The 25,411-nt window shown below is 40.1% G+C and overlaps 1 protein-coding gene across 3 annotated transcripts in view; it reads right to left on the reverse strand.

Moving 5' to 3' along the window:
- The window catches only part of LOC122808795 (natural killer cells antigen CD94-like), a 514,803-nt gene that overhangs the window by 283,766 nt on the left and 205,626 nt on the right, over window positions 1–25,411 (reverse strand). For all 3 annotated transcript variants that reach the window (XM_044079841.1, XM_044079840.1, XM_044079842.1), the window contains exon 3: window positions 19,671–19,751. In XM_044079841.1, coding sequence (XP_043935776.1) covers window positions 19,671–19,751 — 81 coding nt within the window. The remainder of the gene's footprint in view (window positions 1–19,670; window positions 19,752–25,411) is intronic.

Raw genomic sequence — 25,411 nt, forward strand, 5'->3', positions numbered from 1 at the left:
GTGAATATCCAGTGAGACTAGTTTATGGTCTGATCTTACCAGTGAGGGATACACTTCTGGTCTGGAGCATAGAGTCTCCATGTTAGTGATGATCAGGTTCAGTATGTTTTCCCCTCTTGTGTGAGTGGTAACAAGTTGTTCCATAGCATTTTGGTATATAAATTCTAGTAATCTGTGGGCTAGGGTGTTGGAGCTACAGTCATGCTCCCAGTCTATGTTTGGGTAGTTTAACCTACCCAGTATAATGGTGTATGGACAGACCTACATATTTACAGCTGTTTTCAGGAAGGCCAAGTGTGGTTCTTGTGTTTGTGAGGGTGGTCTGTAGCAGGCTATAACCTGGAAGGCAGTTTTACCCATTGTTACTTGCATATGGATAGTCTCTGATGTTTGGTGCTTTGCCACCAAACTGGAGGTGTGGGTATCTTGGATGAATATCAATACACCCCCTCCTTTTGTGGTTTTGTGCAAGTTTTGGGCCTGAAAAGCATGGTATGAGGTATAACTTGGTAGTGCTGGGGTGCTGTTGGTAGCCCTGAATCTGCATCTGTTACTGCACAGATAGCGATGTTCTCCATGCTGAGGAATGTTTCGAGTGTGTGCATCATCAGGTTTAGAGTCCTGCAGTGGCATATATGACTGCTCACGTGGACAGATGCCAGGTAAGTCATATGCAAAGTGTCACAGGCAACGTGCATGTGCACAGGAGAAACAGTGACATTCTGTCAAGTGAGACATGAACATACATATAGTAAGCTATGCAGATGTCACTAGGAGTCCACAGAAGCTGTGTAACTCTGCATGGCAGGTCGGATCAGTATTCCAGGTAACTGCACGGAAACATGCATGCAAACATAGCTACTGTAAGCAGGGCTGCATGTAGTCCATTGTACAACAAACAAGCTGTACCACTTTCAGTAGGTAACACTGCAAATGCTCACCAGCTGACATATGAATACCTATGTAACCAAAGGTGATACTTACCAGACCATGGACAGAAATGACATGGCCAGACACGCTGCATCCCACATGAACACATATCTCAAGCAACACAGACCTCACAAAGTCAGTGTTCTTAACAGGCACAGCCCATAAGGCCAAACACAATGTGTGACACACCTATAATAGATGATGCCATAGTCAGACACACTGACGTCCCGCTCTCCAGACTGAGCAAGGTGAGGGTCACATTTAGCTACCTGTCAGGTGATAGAATGTGCCACATAACACAAGCACTCAGGTCACTCCACAGCAAGTACAAGTATGAGGCAGTCATTGTCCATGCTGGTGTGAACAACCTGAGATGTACCTCCCTGGACCACATGGAAAAAGACACAGAGGAGCTCTTACATCACCCTCTCAAACTCAGGAATCCCACACAGCCTTCATGACGACACAGGAGAGTATAGATTTCTCTGCAAACACCATCATACTGGGTGACTTCAACTACCCAAACATAGACTGTGAACATTACTCAAGCCACAATACCCAAGCTCTAGGGTTCCCATAGTTCAGAAACTCTTTAGCTATGGAACAAGTAGTCAACATTCCCACAAGGGGGAAAATGTACTAGACCTGATCATCACAAACATGAGTACAAAATGCTCACCACTTGAAGTATATCCCTCATTGTTGCAATCGAACCATATACTAATCACACTGGAGTACTGGATCCCCCATATATGCAAACCTCAAACACATCTATGTGTGTGTGGGAAATGCCCCTATTAGCAACTGTGACAGTACACTACAGGATGCAGATTCCCCTTTTGAAACACTGATGATGTCAGCACTCTATAACTATATTACCTGAATTAAAACTCCCCAGTAATTAGTATAGCATGCTCTGCTGATGCGTCTGTCTCTTAGAGTCGTAACATAGTTATGTAGGGGTTTGAATCCTGCAAAGGGAATGTATGTGAGTGGGGTTTGTGTGTGTGCATAATGCTGTGAGGGAAAAGTGCCTTTTGCCAACTGGGAGAACACACTACAAGGTGCACATCCCTCTTCCTAAACACAGATGATGTCAGCACCCTCTAAGTACAGCATTAGAAAGGATTTCTCCCACTAATGCAACTAGCGCACTCTGCTAATGTGTCTGTCTCTAGTATCATAACACAGTTAGGTAGGGGTTTGAATCTTACAAATGGAAAGTATGTGTTTTAGTGTGAGTGGGGTTAGTGTGTGTGCACAATGCTGGGGGTGGGATGTGGCTTTTGCCAAATGGGGCTACGCACTGCAGGGTGCACATTTCCCTTAACAAACAGTGATGTTGACAGCACCTTATACAAACAACATGACAACAGACAACTGCCAGTACTCAGTATAGTGCTACATGCTACTGTAACATGCACATGTACCAGAACATATCTAGATAGTGTTTTGAAACCTGAATGTGGCAAGTGTGTGGATGTGGGATGTTTCTGTGTGTGCATTTCCGTATGGAAAACATGTTGAATGTGGCAATCAGGGGACCACAGTACCTGATGCACATTACACTTTTAAACTAATGAGGTTGCCTGCACCCTGTGTGTACAGGTAGAGAGGAGGAAATCAGTAGTAATCCAAATAGTGCACTTTTCAAATGTGTACCTGTCATGTGTCGACAGCTACTCATGTAGGGTAATAAATAATAGAAATGGCAGGTGAGCGTGTGCATGTGTGGGGGTAGAAGGGTGTGTGTAAATGCATGTGTGACAGAACAGATACATATAACTGAATCTACAATACAGCACATGATGCACATTCCCATAGTCAATGGTAGCATGTGATGGTGTGCAGCTGGTACACTTTGGTAAGTAGTATGGGTGCAGATAACAATTCAGGACATTCATACAGTTATTGCAGCAGGAATGCTAGGATATACACACAATCATAGTGGAACAGTGAACAGTTACCAACATGTTACTACTTATACACATCTATGTTGTCACCCTGTGCATCAGCAACGTGTTTATCTTTTCCTGCACTGATGCTGTAGTATGCAGGAGGTGGCACAGTGTCATCATATGCACAGGGTGTGGGTTAGGTATGCCCAAGCCAGCCACTGGTACCACCAATTGACATGTGTGTGTGTATGTGTGTTTGTGAGGGGCAGCAGTACAGGGTGGACCAGTGTTGGTGCAGTGTGTGTGTGTATGTGTTTGCCCTAGGTGTTAAATTTCTGCATGTGTGTAACCATGCACACAGTCCCACATAATGGCTGCCATGTACACGGTTTTGTGGACAGCCACAGACTGCACCTGTCAGGTCATCCAGATCAGTGTCTGTGGGCACGGACATGGTACCTGTGCCTGGCAGGGGTGCTACGGACCGTATCCGGTACTAACCCAGACTGGGTACTGTCATCGGAAGCGGGTGTGTGTTGACTGGACACAGTTCCCTGTTGGGACTGTCCAGAGCCACGTGCACGTGGTCTCCTGGGGTGTCCTGATGACAGCACTAACCCAGCATTGCTGGGGCTGCTGCTGGCACTTGAGGTGCATGAGTGGGCCTGTTGTCGTCTGCGGCGACTGCCAGCTGGTGCTGTTGCCGGCATACGGCTACGTCGACACCGCAAACGCACACCATCGCCCTGGCCCATGGACATCTGGTTGTGGAGCAGCTGTTGTATGTCCCCACAATGTCTGTCAATGACATCTGTGAAATTACGAATAGCATTCACAATGTCACGCATGCCATCTGTCATGGCTGTGCAACATGCTGTCAGCTCCCTCAGACCCTGTCTGGTGTACCTTTCCATACGCGCCTGTGCCTGCATAACAGTCCGAAACATAGTGGAGGTTGACATACCTCCTTGGGCACGTCGGCCAGAGGCAGTACGGCCACGGATGTCCCCACGAGAAACCATGGGCGACTGTCTGCGTAACCAGACACCTACAGCAACTGGAAAAACCCCAACAGTACATCATCAAGAGGATCAAAGGGCTCAAACAGATGCCATATGCTGCTCGGTGAAAGAAAATCCAGATGGACTCAGTGGCATACTGCCTGTTCAGAGGCAATCTGTGCCTGACATATACAGCCATGTCCAACCAAGAAGTAATGGACATCCTGCACCTCAGGAAATCAAAATTCCATACAGCCACACGCTCAAGAGACCTGAACCTTATCACTGAAATAAATAGGACATGCTGGAGGGACAGATTCATAACCCAGAGGCTCCCTTCACTCTGTAATGAACTCACAGTACAGGTTAGGCAGAGTCCCTCATTGACTCTCTTCTATAGGAATCTGGATGAGTAGATGGGAGATCATAGTTGTACCCCGGGTATCACTTCTATGTCACTGTTAGACAGAGGCACAGTATACTAACCTCAGAAAAGGGCATAGCAAAATAAATTTTAATTGGGTGCAAAAGACAAACACATTCTGGCTAGGCTTATCAATGCCCTAGGGCAAATAGCCTAGTATGAACCTATGAACATATGTGTACTGCTATACTACTTCTGCCATATGTTGCATGTGTGTGTGTTGTGGGGATGCGCAGGTAATGGCCAGATATTTCTGCACAGGCAACACTTCTGAAACACTCTGGGTGTTCATCCCAACATACTGTATGTGTGTTGCCATCCAACACTGTGATGTGGACACACATTACTCAGCCTGGATATACATATCCCAACAACTCCACAAGCACAGTACACTACCTTGCTATGTATGTATGTAATTAAACAGTTATTCACTAGTTAGGACTGTGATGCTATCCATGCAGCCCACTGGGCCAGTGGAAGCCACAACACACACTGCTGGCCCCTTTGCAAAAGCTTACCACAGACATCCCACATAGTGCATGTAATGTGCACACACATATCTAACCCAGACCGTATGCACACCACTTATTTATCCTGTCCAGTGGACTACAGATACAGGCACATTGTATAACAATAGCAGGAGGCTACTGCAGCACAGAGCAGATTCACATGAAGGCAAGGCATCTGTGGTCAGCAGTGGTAAGATGCTTCACATTCACCAAATGCACAGATATTGGCAACATTGTTGCAGACAGTTTAGGTGCAGGTACCCCCCCCCCATTCTCCTACACAAGTGGAATTAGTTATCACAGATGAATGTAACCTCCCTATCATCTCACATGTCCAGGTGAGGGCCACCCTCAACATTGCAGAACACACAGCATCACTGTTACAAAATGGTATTCCTGGATGTGTGATATGTTCACCCCTAGAGGACATAGCACCACATTACAGACTGATATTAAAACCTGGCCATACTACAGGATATGTACCTGAACAGTGCCATACATACACAGTGGTCCCACACCAATGAGGAGGAACCTCTACTGACCCTGGGAACTACTGCATCATATGCATAACTGGCCTTGTGTTCTAAGCTATGGAAGTTTTAAGTATGGAAGACATGTACAGCAATATTACATATGTATATATATATCAGGACTATGTACACACAACCTATCTCATGGACATACCTATAGATAGTGAACTATGATACATTTGGAGGTTTCACAGTAAACACAGTATTAACCTGCTACTTTGCATTACCTGTGTTTGTGTCAGCTGTTGCTGTGTCACTGGTACTAATTGCTGTTTGCTGCTGCTGCTGCTAGTTTTGTTGCTGTGATGATGCATTTTTTTTTATCACTGCCTTTATTGCTTTATTTATTTGTTTATTTCTTTTTTCTCTCTCTCTCTCTCTCTTTCTCCATCAGTTTGGTGCAATGAATGTATTGCATGTGTGGAGTGTTAGTACTGGATGCTTTTGTAGGTATCTGCATAGGTCCATGTGATGGCCTCTGCACCAATTGTAAGGCAGCATTTGCTAATTGCATGCAGCCAGTTGTGTACTGATTGTATGTCTCACTGTGATTTCAGGACAGTGCTATAAAAGGGTATGTGAGATAGGCATTGCCCTTTCAGATTGTAAGGGCGTGGACCATGCTGGTATGCTGTCGACAGTGTTCTGTGAGTGTGAAGGTTAGTAAGTCTCTCATGATTCATGCTGTGTTGTAAATTCAGGTTGCTACATTTCTCTCACCTGTTCCCTGTAGTGAGTGTGTATGCATACTGACACCTACAACTATATTTCCATATGTATTAATATATATATATATATATATATATATATATATATATATATATATATATGTACATATACATACTTTCATATATGTACATTAGCTTACATTATTAAGTACAAGCTAACAATTAGCAGGGCTGTTTCTGTTAACACTAAACTAGTATGGGAATCCAGTAATTAGGACAGTAACAGTCTACCTGACATGCTTTGGGTAGTACACATCCTATATTGCCTTTATCTTCATTCCTACTATTACATGTTCTACTTATTTTAGCACTATATTCCTGTATGAGAGTCATGGCTTAGTGGTAGGTCATACAGACTAGTGTTACAATGGTCTTGTGGTAGGGCCTAATAATATGCTTTTATTTTGCTTTCAAATTGAGTACAGGGCCTGTCAATCAAAGTGCTGAAGGCACCTTTAAGCAGTTAAAAGGGTTAGTAAGTCTCACAGGAGTCAGGCTGTGTTGCAGATTCTGGTTGCTGCATTTATCTTCACTTTTTCCAGTAGTGAGTGTGTATGAATACTGACACCTACCACTATTTTTCATATGTATTAATATATATATATATATATATATATATATATATATATATATATATATATATATATGTATGTGTACATATACATACTTTCATATATGTACATTACCTTACATTATTATGTACAAGCTAACAATTAGCAGGGCTGTTTCTGTTAACACTAAACTAGTATGGGAATCCAGTAACTCGGGCATTAAAAATCTACCTGACATGCTTTGGGTAGTACACATCCTATATTGCCTTTATATTGATTCCTACTATTACATGTTATATTTATTTTAGCACTATGCTCTTGTATGAGAGTCATGGCTTAGTGGTTGGTCATACAGACTAGTGTTACCAAGGTCCAGGGTTTGAGACTGACAGTGGGAATTTATTTTTCTTTCGAAATGAGTACAGGACCTGTAAATCAAAAGTGCCAAAGGCACTTTTAAGCACTTAAAACCAGGTCTGCGCTCATTTGCGCGGAGCTCACGCATGCGCACTGGCATTTAGCTCCGTGCACACAAGCGCACACCCACTTACAAGCGCTTAAATGTGCTTACTCTGGCGCACACCCGCGCTATTTTCTTTGACAGAAAAGAAAAAGAGGTGACAGGAAAGTGGTGAAAAAGGGGTCACAAAGAGGGTAAGACAGTAGGGAAACAAGCTTGGGATTTGCAGGAGGGATGTAGGTGAGGCCCATAGCTGCCCATGTCTTTCTCAGCAACAGCTGTGCATTTGTATGTAATTTGGTGTGACATTTGAAACCTTCCACCCCTGAGAGAGGTGTCAGGACAACATTAATTCCTGTTGTACAGCCAATTGTAATTAACAGTTTCAATGTCCAGTGGACATGTGTGCAACATGGACAGCTATGTATGGGGTGTAATTTTTTTGTGGGTACAGAGTGCCCTTTTTTTTTTTTCAGGTGAGAGTGGTATGTCAGGTGAAGGTAGTCGGTATAGCTGGGGAGGTAGGTTGGGTAGGTTAACAGACAAGACAGACAAGACGCATACAGGGGTGGTGTTCGACACATGTGGGGGTTTACACAATTGACGGGGACGGAGGTTGGGATATCCAGGGCACATGAGCCCACAGATGGCAACAGTGGAACTGATATCCCCACCCATAGGCAGTTGCCACTGTTCCTTCACAGCCCAGGATGGGGCTGTGCTGGGGGCTGTGCAGGCGGGACAACGGGCATGCCCGTAAGCTGTGCCACCCAGGCCTCAAGCTGGCATAGGGGCCCAAGAACAGAGTCTTGAATCTCCCTTCGCACCACAGACCGGACACCTTGGAGGGTGAGTGGACGGGCTCCTCCGGCCACGCTTGCAGAGGGGGGACAAGCCCCATCCCCTGCAGCGCTTCCACCCAAAGGTGGCACCTGGCCACCGGAGGAGGGTCCGGCCTGGGCACTAGTGCCAGGTGCAATCGCCAGATGAGGTGGGAGAGGTGGGTCCACTGGGACCCGCCTTCCCAAGCGTTCTAGGTTTGTGGGTATGTTATGTTAGTTTGGGTTAGTAGCATATTATTCCATTCAAATTAGTTGTAACAGCATGCATTAGTATTCCCGTTAAACAAACACCCAGATATTAACACCATTGAACAACAGGCATATCAATATCACATGCATTATTTGAACAGAAATACACAGTCAAACAACATGCAGGGTTGATTAATGGCAACAGGCCATCAGGTTTGCAGGTATGAACAGGGCACATGCAACAACGGACATGCATATATTTTTGAAACAACAGGACAAATGTCCATGGTTAATGAAATGTTCACATACCAATATTTAGTGAGGTTTTTAATTTGCAATTATAGGGTGGGGTGGAGAAAGAAAATGATGACACATTCATAAATTATACATTGATATACATTTGTAATAGAAACACAATTAACTTGTGGGTGATAGTTTCCAAATGATTTTAATTAACTGTCATGCTAGACCTGTTACAGATATATCACTATCCTATTTATTTTGAATTTGATCAGATACATCATCCTGCTACATTTTGATGACAGGGCAGGGGACAACTATGGATGTTTAGTATGTCAGACAATCATTCATTCTATCTGAAAATTGTTGACTGTCATCACCATATACAGATTTTGGCTTAAACATTCAAGATTCAGACACACTGAAATCATTTTGGGATGTTAATTTTTAATTCCAACATGCATTTGTTCTGTAGAACCACACTGAGGCTTATATATTCAGGAGTTATTACTACTTTATTTATTGATACATGACCCTTTCTGTCACTCTCACACATCCTGCTATTTCACAGTTCAGGTTGGTACTTCTAGGCTTTGTTCACATATTAGACCTGTGGTGATTCAAACACTTTCCAGCAGCCTCACTTCTGTCATGATTCAGCATTTCAACAGGAGATATATCTCACATGTGATTAACTCAGCTTCTGAAGCTGTACTCTTGAGACTACTGCAGGTTATACTACATTTAATTAATGGTGTAACATCTGTATTACAGAACTATTTATTTCTATCAATTATATTTCCAGTTTCACTTGCATACTGATGAACTTGTTGCAGCCATACCTGCAGACTTTCACTTGTTGCTTGCACATTCTATTACTTTTAATCAATACACTGCAGTGTTCTGCTACATGCTACACTATAATATTTATTTACAAGTACTAGGTGGAGTTACTAACCTGCATGGTGGTGCAGCCGCACCAGCCTGCGGTCATGTGCCCTGCGATTCGCAGAGCGGACACCTGCAGCTGTAATACAAAACAAGTAATATTGGAATACACATCTCCATGGTATCAGCTAGTTGAATTCCTTACATACATAAGTAAAATGTAACTTACTCAGTAGTGGGGCATTGGGCATATCCCGGGCCTCCTGGATCCATTGGGTCAACTGGTCTTGTTTACGTCGCTTCAGGTCCGCATGGTGGTGACAGACCTGCTCACCGGTACGTGGAATCTCAGTAGCACTAGTGAGATCATGAGCCAACTGGTCCCATGCCTCCGCCCTGTATGCTCCCCATGAGACCTGGCCCTGCATGAGTTGGGCCTATGATGGTGAACTAGGAGCCAGATCATTTATCTGGACTCCTCAACGCCCCACCGCTGTGCTTGAAAGCAACCTCCCTCCCCTACTCCACTCATTCTGCCTGCAGGTCTATTCTACAATTGTTTATGCTGTGTATTCCCGCCTATGGGGCTTATATATGCCGATTTTCCCGCACATTTCTATGATTGGCCGTTTTGGAATTGTATCAACTTCACAGAAACTGCTTTATCATGCTCCATTTTGGATTACATTCTATATATATGCTATTTCTGCATTTCTAAGTATTGCTATCATGGCTTAGTGGTTTAGTACCTTGACTCTAGTGCATGGTATCCTGGGTTCGAATTTGACCAGTGATTTTTAATTTTTATGACTGTCTAGAAATGAGTACAGGACCTGTCAATCAAATGTGCCAAAGGCACTTTTAAGCACTTAAAACCAGGTCTGCGCTTGTTTGCGTGGAGCTCATGCATGCGCACCGGCGGTTAGCTTGTGGGTGCGGCGCGCACCTCCGCGCAAACGGTGTGCGCTGGGTTAAACCTTAATTGGCTATTAACACGCATGTTAAGCTAAGCACAGCTAGTTGAACACAGTTTGAGCCTGTTAAACCAGTGCTTAGCTACGGGCAAGCAATTTGCAGCCTTTGAAACACTACTCAGCTACGGGCACTCTGTCTCACCTTGTTTGACAGCAGCTTAGCTATCAGTACATTTCTAAATATTTTTATTATTGTATTACTTGAAAATATATGCTTCATTTCATTCCATTTTACAAAAGGAAATACTTTTACATTTGTACAATACTGTCAGGGGCCTTTTTAGTGCTTATTTACAAAAAAAAAAAAAAAGGATGTTGTGTGGGTCGAACCTTGCCTGCTTTCTCTTAAGCCGAAAACTCTACCGCTATGCTATTACTTTTTGGCTTACTTTGCATATTTAGTTCTTATATCCTTTTCCACTGATTGCTAACTGCAGTTGCGCTAGTAGCTCACCCGCGCACATGAACGCATGCATTAGCAAACATTTACGGGTTTTTAAAAAAAATAAAGTTTTCATTTTACATTTTATAACATCTGTTCACTTTTTACATTTTACATTGCTGGTCTGTGGGGGCATGTGTTGTGTAGTGTGTTTATTCACATTTCCATGGCCTCTCTCGTGGCTGTTTACTTTCTGCCATTCTAGACTTCTGGGGGCGTGTCCGCTTGCAGCGCTTAGCCTACAGACACACCCCCTATTGTCTTACATGGACCGTGTAAGAGTTACAGTGTGATTCAGCATGCCTCATGCACCTCATGCATATGCATGACATGCTGACATCACACCGTTTAACTGCAGCCTCCGTGTAAGAGTTATAACTCTTACATGGAGGCTTCCTGAATTTGGCCCAATGTCTTGACTTAACTAAACTTTTTGTATATTGTCTTTGTTGAGAGCAAAATTATATTTATTTAGTTGTTTATTTTATTTTACATTTGTTAACCTGGAAAGTCCAACTGGACATATATCCATTTTCAGTGCAGGCCCAGAGAGAAAAGCTCCAATAGCATGTCATAAAGAAATTACACAAGAATATCATACAGAGATATAGGTTCCATAGAAACATAAGTTATGTATAGATTAACAATTCCTTTAGTAAAGTCAGTATACAGCATTCTAGTAGTAGGGTTTATATAGAATATAAAATATAAACACACAAGAAAAATATTTATTTGTCTTTCTAAATTATGAGTACTCTCAATATTTTGTTACAGAAATAACCAGTGATTATTAAGCTTTACAGTGAAAGGAATTATGGGACCTTTAGTAGAATCCTTGAACAAGGTATTGGTGCAAATTAACCTGGGGAGTAGCATGAACAAAGCCAGTTGTTTGAGAAGTGGGTTCTCGGGAGTTTCTTAAATTGAATAGTGGAGGTAGTGGAGGTTATTTGGCTAGGTAGTGAGTTCCAGATTTTGGCAATTGTGCAGGCAAAGAGAGATTTGCCAGCATCATTTTTGTGTCTGATAACGCTTATTAGGTTCTGAGAACTAGATCGTAAGGCTCTGGAAGGGATCTGGGGGTTAATTATATTTTGAAGTGCAGGGTTTTTTTCTGGAAGGTAGAAGAGATTATGCGCTATTGTGAATTGATTAAACAGAAGTAGTTGAGGTAGCTTGAGCCAATTGAGTTGGATAAGGGCGAGACAGTGATGGGATTTGTATGAGGTTTCAGTATTGAACTTGGCTATTTTGTTATAACAAGATTCCATTTTGTTCAGATCATTCTGGCGGAGATTAGTAAGGATGGGAGAGGCATAGAGAAGGATGGATAAGAAATGAGTTCTTGCAATAGTAGCTTTGGTTTGTTTAGTTATAAAGTGTTTGTTCCTATAGAGAAGTCCTAGTTTTTTATAAACTTTCTGAATGGTTTGTGCTATATGAATGTCAAATTTGAGGTTATTGTCTATTTCTACACCTAACTGTTTAGTACATGCAGTTGGAGTGATTTGAATGTTATCTTTGGAATGAATGGTGAAAGTGTTGTTGTGGGGGGGCATGACCTGGGCCGAAAAGCATTAATTTCATTTTTTTGGGGTTAAGAATAAGTTTGATGCTTGTGAACCATGTTTCAGCTAGAGTAAAAGTGGTTTGGGTGAGGATTTGCAGTTCCTTTAATGTCAGGGCAGCACTTATAAGGGTGGTGTCATCTGTGTATTGTATTGTACTACTCGTGGTATCATCTGTGTATTGTACTACTCATGCTGTGAGTGAGGAGGAATTGATTTGGTTGGTGAATAGTGAGAACAATAGTGGACCAAGGATGGATCCTTGAGGGACACCTATGGATACTGGTAGCAGGGGGACAGCTGGTCATGCCCTAGGACTGCCTGCTGTCGATCAGATAAGTAGCTAGTAAGCCATGATATAGTGGAGGGGCTGAGGCTTAGGGTAGATAAAGTTTGGAGAAGAATGTTATGATCTACCATGTCAAAGGCTTTAGATAAGTCTAAGAAAATGGAAGATATAAATAGTCCCTTGTTTCTATTGTGGTTAACTATATCTGTAAATGATAGTAATGTTGTGGTGGTGCTGTGGGATGGTCTAAAGCCATGCTGGGTTTTGGAGATTAACTTGTTTTATAAGAAGTACCAAAGTAGTTGAGAATGTACAACTATCTCTAATATCTTGGATAGAGGTGAGAGTATTGGCGATTGGGTGGTAGTTGGTGAGTTATAAGGAGTTACCCCATTTTTGCAGTGGAATAATGTGTGAGGTTTTCCACAAGGTGGGGACTTTGAATTCTGCAAGTCACCTGTTTATGAGGATGGACACAGGATAGACTATGGTATCTGCTGCTATCTGAAGGAATTTGGCTGGTAGGGTGTCAACAGCTAGTGTGGTTGGTTTGAGTTTCTTAAGGAGCTTTGAAATAATTTTAGTGGGTACAGGGTGTAGGGAAAAGTTGGTGGTATTGTTTTGAGTAGTAGGGTGGGTTTTGCTAGCAACTGGTATAGGACTGCTAGTGGTATTGAGGGCATTGGTAAGGGTTTGGACTGTTTTGGTAAAGAACTTGTTAAAGTGTGTGGGAATGTTGTCATGGTTGTTTGGTAGTACTGGGGTTGGGGTGGTGGCTTTAACTGGGTGGATTATGCCATTTATTGTAGCCCAAAATTTCTTATATGAGTATAATGCTTTATAGAAATACATAGAACAGGCACCTGAGCATAACTTACATAAAAATTAGAGGACCCAAGGAGAGACCATGGAATGTGATTCAAGAAATAAAAGAATTGGAGTTGCAGTTAAAACTGAATGCCATGAGAGTACCAGGGCTGCATAAATGTTTATTGATTAAAAGCATTTTGAGGATGAAATATTTATGCTTATAAATGTAAGGTATAAATAAATTACTGATGAATTATGTTCCAAATGATGGAAAATGGAAGTATTCTATTAGTGTTTTATTATTGTATTATTATTTAAATAATACTGATAGAGTTGAGGATAGATTGAGCCATTTTAAAACATGGCATGTAATACCCTTTGATTTTCACTACTGGGGGGTCATGCACATGTGATTAGATAAAAAAGGTTTAAATAAAATTGTTTTAATGAATGTGATTGTTCTGAAGAAGTCCCAGATGTAAAAGGACAAAAGCACTTAAAATTTTAATAAAGTGTGGTTGCTGAAAGCTTATGTTTATTGTTTAAAAAAGTGTTTTTGGTTTCTATTTTATTAGCTTTGTAGAGAGTATATTTTTCATTTCAGTGCTTTAGTACCCCCGTTCTTCACATTAACAACATTTAAGACTTTCAAGATGGCTGTTGACTAATTAACAGATTAATTTCAACTTTCCCTGTGTGAAAAAAAGAAACTGGGAAATAAAATCAGTAATACTGTAACCTTAGTTTAGAGTGAAACTATATCAAATGTACTCAGATAATTAAAAATAAATGAAACAGTGAAAAAGTTTATCAATTCAAATAAGAAAAGATTGGGAAAAAAAGCTTAACCTAGCTATGAGCTGACAACAGTACAAACATCAGAGGCTGAAATGAAGAAAAGGCTGGCTGAGTATGAAACCTCTCAAAAAGAGTTGTTTCAAAAAAACAGTGGTTAAAGCAGATGGTACAGAGAAAAAAACATTTTCTACTGTGTCAGAGAAACTTGAAGGAACAGACTATTAATTTTATGAAAGAGCAAATAAGTAACTGGATTGGAGTTCCACAGCAAGATTTAGTAATTGAAAGGTCACACTGAGTGCATGCTCCAAACCTGGCCATTAGAAAAAGTGTCAGGATTTAAAATTAAATAAATTCCGATGCTGAAGAAATGCCTGGACTCATTTCTATAGTCAGTGTGCAGGATTTACCAGTACACTGACTGGTTTCTACAATCAGTTGCATGTTTTTGAATATGAAATGACATTTATTGTATAATTGTTAACTGTCTCTTTCCTGAATTGACATTAGAGGATTGTCTAACATTGCCCTATTGATGACAATGGTGTCTAATCCTTGAGTTGCACTAGGAATAAATCAGAGCTGTAAAATAAGTCATTTCTTTAGAAGATCAAGGCATCCATGTTACTTCTCTAGTGAGAGGTCATCTAAACCTTTTGATTCAGCAAATCTCTGTGACTCCTCTGGATAAATCAGAACACTGGGATATGAAAATTAGTTCTGACTTTGTTTCACTATCTCAGAGAGCAAGTAATCCCCCCAGATTTACTATTCTTCCATGCAGGACCAGCTTAGTCTTGCACAGAAGTGGCCGTGTAGGAGCAGGACTGCAGCGCACTATGCATATTAATGAAGGCATGCTGCCTGAGCTCCTAATCTTACATGGAGCATGTAAGAGTGCAGGGGGCATGTCTAAGAGCAGACCTCTCAGAATATACACCCCCCTGCAATGAAGAACAGCAGAAAGTCCTAAAAGAATGAGTGAGACCACTCATAGGTGTACTCATACCCCCAGCAACACCCCCCATGTGTATAAGAGCAATAGTTAACACACAAAATATAAAGATAATTTATTTTTTCATAAAACAGATTTTAACAGTAGGTGCATGGGTTTGCCCATCGCTTATCTATGGTTAATGCAGCTTAAAGGCAGAAGAGGATAAAAAGCAATATATATGCAAATTAAGCAGTATAGCAATAGTGTAGTGTGCAGAGCATTCACCTTACGAGCAGTCATTCCCGGTTTGAGTCCAACTGCAGCACATTCCATTTTCCATGTCAAATCACTTTATGACCAATATTTTTAGTTGCATAACCTACTAAATAACATATATTGGTGAACTGGAGTACTGAATTAAATGCGGATGTGAGGTGTCAGTGTCATAATGTTGCAAAGTCCACAGATAATCACATGTACTCCATACAGTATATGTACACAGGAATCAGGGATACAAATGGAAGGTAAAATGTGTAATGAATGATAACTCCATACAGCATCCCAATCCCCCACCTTTCTAAGAACCATTAGACATTACTTACCAAATTAGGGCAGTGGTAAGCGGGAGTAAGCACTAGTAAGCAAGTGTAAGCACTATTAAGCAGTAGGAAGCGGAAGTAAGCATATTTAAGCAGTAGTAAGTGGGTTTAAGCCCATTTGCATGGAGGAAAGCAATGCACGCACAGGTTAAGCAATATTGAAGCTAACTCTCTGTAAGCATATTTAACTGGAGGTTAGCATTGCTTACCTTTGCACAAACCCATGCAAACTCGCTTACTAGTGCTTAAAAGTGCTTTAATCAGTCTGTATGCAACAGCCGCTGTTCTGGCCAGAAATAAAATAAACAGCCTGTGCAAACTTGAACTCAGGACACTGCACACTATAGTCATAACAGGTAACCACTAAGCCATCACAACAGTGCATACGATTGAGGTATCATCAAACAAATCCTCATTATAGGAAAATCAAACTGAGCATGTGAAAGGAATCTATATACAGTCTTATGTTGTATAACCTACTACATAACACAAATATGTGAACTGGAGTACTGAAGTAAGCCCAGATGTGAGGTGTAATTGTAATAAAGTACTGAAGTCCCCTAAGAAACACAAGGACCCCATAAAGTGTACGTACACATGAATCATGGATACCAGACACATATATAACATGTAATGAATAATAAATCAATGCCAAAAAGCAAATATAATGCAATGTAAATATTAAGCAACACTAAGCATTGCACAGCCCAGCTTAGTAGGTGTAAGCAATGTGTAGGTCAGATAACTTAATTTGCCCATTGATATACCTCTTTAAGCAATGCCAACCTTATGTAAGCAGGTTTGCCCATAGCTTAGCCTCTTCAAAACCATCCAATCATGGCAAAGTGCAGGAAATTGGCCCTGTTTAAATCCAACAGGTGGGAATACATCTCATAACTGGTTGTAGCTTCCCCTTGCAGGCACCATATCTGGAATGGGAGAGGGTGTGCGCTTTCGGGTGCAGCACTGGGGCATCCAGGAGTCCAGAGTCATGGCAGGACTCCTTGTCAAAGACTATGAGCAGAGACTGCTGCAGGGCCAGTACCAGGGTTCCCAGTATAAAACAGAAGCCTGGGACCATTTCGCCATGACCTCATCCGTGCCACTGGCATACCCCGAACTGGTGAGCAGGTCAGGCATCACTATGCTGACCTGAAGTCGTGAAAAGGGGATCTCTTGGATCAGTGGGACCAAGAGGCTACGACGACAGGGAAGGTCCCAGCTGTGTTTAAGTATCACTCCACTACCTGTTTAATAATCACCAGCTCATGTATATTATGGATAGGTATGACTAAATATCCCTTTTATGTCCTTCACAGTGGCAAGTGAGTAGGTTGTGAACCAGGAGGCCCATGGATGTCACTTGGAGAGGTTGTGATGCGAGGTAGGTTAGTAATACTCTTCCATGTACTGTCATAGGAAATAAATGTAAAAGTATTAGTAAGTTAATTGCCTGTATAAAACCTGTATTGTTTAAGGCAAGTACTGAATACACAAGAGAATATGGCAGGAAGAGTCTCATATAGGCTGTATATAAATAAAAGCATAATATCCTGACAAGAAAGGTCTAACTGCTAGACTGCATGTGTTTACGCTAGTGTGATATGGTAATGTAGATTTGCAATCACTCAGTAGTACTGTTGTATTAAGCACTGTTACCCACACTGTGCAACATAAATAAAATGCGTAGGAATGTTTGTATATGACTGGTGTAATTCCCAGAGGTTATGTAGTAAAGCTGAGAGAGACATAGACAGAAAACAGTAAAAAGACAGACAACAACACCCAAATAGCACACGCAACTGAGATGTGAACTGTTGTATTTTTTGCACACACGGCCATGGCTCGAATCCTGGGAGTGGTAGTAGTCTGCATACAGAATCATACCTCACAACTGTACAGATATGTCCAGAATGTCCATTAAGTGGCCCATATCTGCTGTCTGTCACACTGCCCCCCTGGGAAATCAGTGGGATGATTCCAGACATATAGGCTGCAAACAAGAAATACAACTGATTGTCACACATCTATAAGAACATACCTGTCACTCTAGCAACCCCCCAAACTGTTATGAGAGTAATAAGCAAAGTATGTCCCATCTACACCCCCATGTTGTCAAGCTGAGACCAGAGTGTATACAGTAACAGAGTGAGATGTAAGGGCATAATACTAATGTGAAATCTGGTACTTTGTGTGGCAACATTCAGGTAGTGCTAACAAACATTGCTCCCACAGGTCCGTTAGATATGAACACTGTGCCCAGAAATAAAAAATTGATACCCTGTACTGGTAATGTTTACTTTGGTATTGTATGGCATTGTTATTGTTGCAGTTGCTCTGAATAATAAGGTATTACTCATCACTGTCACCCACACTCTGCTACACAATATAACTGTGTAAGAAATCCTATATGAGTGATGTAATACAAGGTCAGAATGTAAAACCACAGGAGAATTATACACAGAAATCAGATAAGAGATACGCAGCTATATCTATATAGCACACACAACTGTGATGGACAGTGTTTTAGTGTTAGCAGACACAGCCATGGTCTGTATCCTGGCAGTGAAAGTAGGCTGCATACAGAATCATACCCCACAATTATACAGATATGTCCAGAATGTCTGGTATATTGGCCCATATCTGCTGCCTGTTACCAGCAAAGTATGTCCCATCTACACCCCCATGTTGTTAAGCTATGACCAGAGTGTGTACATTAACAGAGTGAGAGGTATGTGCATAATACTAATGTGGCTTCTGGTAATTTGTGTGGCAACATTCTGGTAGTGCTAACAAACAGTGCTCCCACGGGTCCATTAGATATGAACACTGTGCCTAGAAATAAAAGATTGATACCCTGTAATGGTACTGTTTACTCTGGTATTGTATGGCACTGTGAGTGTTGCAGTTGCTCTGAATAATAAGGTATTACTCATCACTATCACCCACACTGTGCTACATAATATAACTGTCTAGGAAACCCTGTATAAGAGTGTTGTAAGTCACTAAAGGTTGAAGAGGGCAAGTCTACATATGTTCCAGTTCACCTGCATGTTGTCAGGACATGGCCAGAGCCTGTGCAAAAAGAGATGGACGGGTATGTGCATAACATCAACCTGGAATCTAGGAGTATGTGTAGAAACAGTTAATGTTAACAAACAATTCCACCACAGGTATACCAGGTAAGAGGGGTATACTGCAGGTAAAACCAGTTCATGTATATAGTTGTCGACAGCCATATCACTGTCCAAACTAAGGCAATAGGGTAGTGTACTAATACTAATACTTGTAAGGTACAGATAACAACACTGGCTAGGAAAGTAATAGTTACAGGTCCCACACTGAGCCTCCCCACTTAGTAACTACTGTTCACTGGCCATGTTGTCTTCTTCCTGCCATTGAGTATAATGGCAAAATAGTGATTTTGGTTAGAATGGTTATTTGTGGCTTTTTTTTTGTTATTTTTCACCTGATCCTGTTTGCACACCACTGTGCTACGCTTAAAGAGCCGAGAACGGCTAAAAAAAATAAAAGATTTTTTTTTTATTTTTGCAAATGTTTTCCATGCCAATGGCCATATATTTGGCCATTGTCATGCTGTCTACATAATTTCCACCCTTTATTTGGAGCTGTCATGGCTCCATTTTGTAGTTTGCAGAAATATACTCAGTTAACTGGCCAAGTACATTTTTGCAGATTACACTAGTCCTGCACGGCTGGCTTCCAGCTTCCTGGATCACAAATTCACCTCATTTGCATGGAATTCACCTGCGAATGGGGTAATTTGCATACAGGGGCTGAGTCCATGCAGGACTAGTGCAGGAGCACTCATGCACATCCCTACAGCTTATTTATGGATCACACGGCAGACATATTGCCTGCTGGAGCTCCTGCACTAGTCCTGCACACTGTGCAGGGCTTGCTGGATCCAGGAGATTGTTTCCTACTATGTTAAGCTAGTTCACACCTTATCAGCATTGGTTTCCCACTTACCCTACCCTCTCATACATAGCACTTTTTAAATAAATGTACCAAAAAATTTGGTGTGCACATAATCACTTACCTCTGTAATTTCTAGAGTGCTGTTTTTCTGGTTCCAGAGAGTTGGACTCCTTGAATCTACCTCCGTCTGCTCTTCTGCTGGCTGAAAAAAAAAGGCTGCGCTAAGTGATGGTTACAGCTCTACAAACCCTTCCTCAGTGTCTTTACTTCGACTCCTATAACTGAATTTGACACAGTTTATCCAAACCTGAAAATCTTCAATGAGGTTAAACAAAGTAAAATGAGATTCAAAGAGGACAGGTGATGTGCACTTTTAGAAAATGGTCAGACCTTTTAAAGCAAGCCTAATTTATAAAGCAGATTACATAAATGATGTTTGATACTAGTTTCCTTGGTAGAGAGTGGCTGAATTTCAGTTTTCCTTTCTTTAATTTTACACTGTTTACATTTGGAAATGAATGATTCCAAGTGGGTCATGCAGCTGGTCAAATTATGATTCTCAAATGACAGTTAATGGTAGCAAATATAATAAGCAGGCAATTTTTAAGAAAAGAACCTGATGTAGTTACAGAAAATAAATACATTTTGAGTCTGAGGTACAGAACGATGGTGCTTGTTAGGCATTACAAGGGGCAGAGCATCTGGCCATACTTCTCAGCCTCTTAGCACAAGAATTCTGGGCATAGCCAGAAAAAATGGGGAGACAAAAACCCATACATATATATATATATATGGACAATTTTAAAATATTGCTCATATAAACTTAGAAAGTTGATAGTATACAAGTTCTGCATTAGCATCATTTTTTGAAGGATATGAAATCTGAAACTCAAGTGTCAGTCACTGGTAAGTGAGTTCTGTACTCAAAGATTTTCCAGAAAGCCACAGTGTTTATGAATAACAGATTTTAAATATGAGGCAAAATTTGGACATGTTGTGAAATTCTGACAGTTTATGTATCTGCCATAGATAGGTCTCCACCTGTACCACAATCAGCCCATCTACACAAAATACACTTAAATCAGAGTGTCACTATGGAATATTTTTATAGTAGATGCAATGGGATTAGACAGCATTTGCAAAATTGTAGTTTAACAACAGACCAGAGCTATTCTCAGAATTCCTACCACTTTCAATAATGGAGTAAAGGTAATTCAAGAAATTGCAGTACAAGTAACTGATGCTTTATTTGCATGTACTGGTACAATGGGAGCTGAAAAAATGATGGCAATCATATACCATGGTGCATGTTTACAGAAAATGGGCATCAAAACTTTAAAACAAGTCTTTTATTCATCTATGTGACTGGCAAGTATTATTGTGTTATAGGGTGACTGAAACAAACTCACTCACTACATTATATCAGATGTGGTCAATGGGGTAGAACTTTGCATGTCAGTTTAATTAATTAATTAATTGATTGATTAATTAATTAACTAATTAATTTATTTATTAAGTAATTCATTTGTTTATTAGCATTTGTTTGCCAAGATAGTTTGACTGGGCCCAAGGCACCTTTTCAGCAGAAACCCAGGGAGAAAAAGCTCCACACAGAATATACACATTCATTTTATAAAAGATTATACTATAAAAGAAGAGTACAAGCCTAATAAAAACAATACAAATCAGCTGGCATTTTAATGGTTAAAATTCTATGTAAGTAGTTTATGGCGTATACCCCTTAAAGTATTCAAAAAATTATTTACTATTAGAAAGGACACTTGTGGTTGGACACCCTCTTGCTGATCAATGTTCTGTATGAATACATTCCAGGAGGGTGGAAAAACCCTCAGAAGCAGATCTCAATGGAAATGTGGGTAATAGTATGTTCAGAAGCAGAAGCAGGAACAGATGGAGAATAATCAGACTTCGGACATGAGAAAATCTTCCCATGTTTAAAATCATGTAGAGCATGCTACAGTTTTCTGGGGTATTTTTTGCAAGTAACTATTTTTCAAATGCTAAAACTATATCAAGCATCTCATCTCCTTAAATTTGATAGATGTAAATAATGGATGAGAGCATATCATTTTCTGTAGCTGTATAACTTTACTTAAAGAATCTTCAATGGGTCAAGAAAAATCATTTGTTTTGTGTAACTTAAACTCAATTCAGTGTTAAAAGGTCTACCATTCTTTTAACAGCTGTGGATAACTACTGCCATAAGTTGACATCTTACGCATATGTTACCCATGTGGGGTGACTCTTAATTATGTATATGGTTGAAAAGAAAGTCTTTGCCAAAGTGTATATTTATATTTCAGAAACTTCTCTCATGCTCTTTCCCCTTCTATTCCAGCTTACCCACTTGAATGACATGGAGGTTAACAGTGAACTCCATGAAAAAGGATTCTAAATTTAACAATGGATTTTCAGTTATACATGGCATACGTTGAAACTTATCTTCCGTATCTCTCCCCCAAAAAAGAAAGAGGGAGTATGATCCAATTCTATGTTAGTTCCCTTAGCCGTGTCTTACATGTAGGGAAAACAGAGTCCAACAAAACAGCCAAACAGTGTAAGTAAAAGCAAACTCAAAACTAGATATAACAGTCCAAGGAAGGGCTTGCTCACCATGACTAGAATATGAAGTTTAATAGATTTTAACATAAGATTAGCAGTGTCACAGTCAAAAGCTCTTCTAAGGACATTTCACACTAAACAAATCTCATATTAAATACTAGTCATGTGATTAAAATCAGCTGTTCAAACCTTGTAGCTGTAAAATAAGTCTTAAAGAAACAAAGTCAATCACACCTGGTAAAGCAAAAGCACACAGTCTAATACTCCATTCTAATTCAACTTTTCTGTAATATTTAAAATATCTCCACCAAGTAAAGAGATTTTTAATACTTACAAAGCTAAACATTAAAAATTATGATGAATGCTAGTTTGTAATGCATGTTAGCTAATGCGCTTGTTGTTCTTTTTTTATATATAATTAAGATGCTCACTAATTCTCTCAGTAATTCCAGTGTTGTTCGTTTTGTGAATGTATAGCAGATCCATCAAGACTTGATCTAAGAATGCCTTGTAAGTTAGGCATAGATCACCCCAATAGTCTATAGGAGGCAGTCCAGATAGCACATGTTATTTACACCCTATAATCTTTTAGTGAGGAAGCTCTGTGACTACTGCAGATGTTGCAAATTCCTGGTCAGGTACATGCCAAAGGGTGCATTGTACACAATTATTGGTCTAATTTGGACTGAGTATCATAGGACTATGTCTCTTTAACTCTGAATAGTATGCCCTTACTTATATGTTGTGCATGTAGAAGGATTTTCTCACCATTAAGGACATATGGTAAAATGAGCACCGCATTTTTGTCTCTGAAATACACCATTAAGACAACTGTCTAAAGATACAGACTATGCACTGACCAAGAATTTAACCTGGGTGAATTGCTCAGTAAGCACTGTGCTCATTGTACCACCTGTACTTATTTTTAACAATCGGTCCTATAATGTCCATTGATATGTGTTCAAACTTGACATCCATGATGTACAAGGTTGTCAAAGATTTTATAAATATGGAAATTAATGTTCTTTAATACTGTCAGCAAGGTATGCAAAAGTTATCTGAGCAACCTGCACAAAAGTTATCTACATCCAGATTAATATCAGGCCAGTGAAATCTAGATAAAATCCTAGACTTTTATACATTTCTAAATCACTATCCAAAACACAAGCATCAGCTAAAAGTATTCAGAAAGATCTTGGAGCAAATGACTGTTCTTTACATTTGGTTACCCTTTAGAGCAGGTCATTTCTTTGCTCAAAGTAGGAATGCAAAGTGAAGCTACTCTGAGCCATTCATTCTCATATCCTCTTTCTATATTCTTTTTCCATATACTCTTTTTAGAATTTTTATAGCTTACCTGATCTTTGTAGATATGGCAAATCATTACTCATGTAAGCATTCAGGTTTTCATTCATAGGTTCATTAGTAGGCTTATATCTGTCTGCTATCCATTTTTTAAGCTTAGCCAGTTATCCCTTGTGAGACTCAAACCCTGCACCTTGTGCTTGTAAGGCAAACACCTTAACCATTAGGCCACCCTCCCAACCCTCCGGCATGAAGTAAAGAGATCATGGTGTCTTTTCTTAAAAATGTCTGTATGGGTTTTCTCTTCATCTAATTCAGCCTCTTTATAATGCAATTCAAGAAAATAATTTACTTATACCAGGGTACTTGTATCTTCCCTTCCATATTCTCATTATTTTCTTTAGGTTTAGTGTTAAATGTCTGTCTCTGTCTAGTTCTCTACTTTAGTGTAACAAACTAAAACAATGATTAAGAAGGTCACTGAAAAACCAATCAGTAAAAACAAAATGAAAACTCCAGCAAAACTAGAACTTCCACTGAGTGACCTCCCAAACCTCTTGTATCAGAGGCACATGGGATATATGTAAATGATCCTTATGGAACATCAGGTGTTTCAGCTAATTGGCAATTCTGAATGCCCATGACTTGTTTTGTTGTTTTAATGGACAATTTCAGGCCAACAAGTTCTAGCTTTGCTGGAGTTTTCTTTTTGTTTTTACTGATTACTTTAGTGTAACAGTGATAGGTTCAGACTCTGTTTTGTTTCCCCTTTTTTTCATACAATACGAGACTCAACAGTTTTTTTCTCAGTGTTTATACCCTTTTTCCTTAGTGTCTTCTTAATGATGAGCTTTTCCATGTCCATTTCCATGCTAACTTCTTTAATTATTTTAATACTAGTATCAGCAGGTAAGACACCTTCTCAGTTGGTCTCCCTACTATAGTTAGTTATTTTAATAACAGGAGTCTTTTGCAAAACTCACTATTATATTATTCTAAACCTTCCAGCCAATGCCAAATTGTAGCTCTTTTGTGTCCTCTAGATCCTTGGTTGCACCTTCTCCCACAAAACTTCCACTGCTCTTTCAAATGGAGAATGTCCTAGCCCATTATCATATCACATGTTAAATTAGGCACTAGAGCTACAGGGTATAACACATTACTTAAGAGAGGTTGTTTTCTACCTGTGTTATAGGTTATTCTGTCTTGCCTAGAAGTACAGATTTCACTTGACTTTTCTAAGTAATAGTCATGCTTTATGAATCCAGGAAGGCCTACATTTCTTCTCCATCTGCAGCAGTATTAATCTGGCAAGTTTAGTAATGACACAGTAGAAGAAAGAAGAGTCTATAGTTCTAGTAGTTAAACATTCAGCATTATCACATTCCATAGGTTCGTATTCCAATGACATGTTTTTGTTACTGTCTGTAGGCTGTCATTAATAGTTTTTATACGTATAATATTGTTGTCAGTAACTGCAATACTTGTTTATATTTCTTTTTCTAAAACATTTGAAAAAGCAAATTAAATAACTTTTTATTTGTTGACAGGTAAGGCAGAATATTTAGTTGAAAGCCTTTTAGTAGACTTTGGTACATGTAGGTCTAACTTGGTTTTCAGTTTCAGTGAACAATATAGCAATAACCCACGCCTGGGTGTGGGTAATGCTGGATTTACCCACAGTTGGCTTTGTTTGGTAAGCCCTCGGGACCAAACAAAGCCAACCGTGAGTAAATCCAGCATTACCCACACCCAGAAGTGGGTTATTATTATAATGACATTATTTAAGAAAAGAAATAATTACTTTTCTTAAATAATGGCATTGTATAATCTCTTACTGCCCTTCCGCAGCTGTCTGGTATTCTGAGGCAGTTCTGATGTACTGCGCGCCTGCGCAGTACATCAGAGCTGTGGGCAAAAGCAACGGAGAAAGCAAGATCTCCGTTGCTTTTTTTTACTGTTTACGCTATGTTA

The sequence above is a fragment of the Protopterus annectens genome, chromosome 8.part0 (genome assembly GCF_019279795.1).
Source record: "Protopterus annectens isolate FY-2018-M chromosome 8.part0, PAN1.0, whole genome shotgun sequence".
NCBI classification, from domain to species: Eukaryota; Metazoa; Chordata; order Ceratodontiformes; family Protopteridae; genus Protopterus; species Protopterus annectens.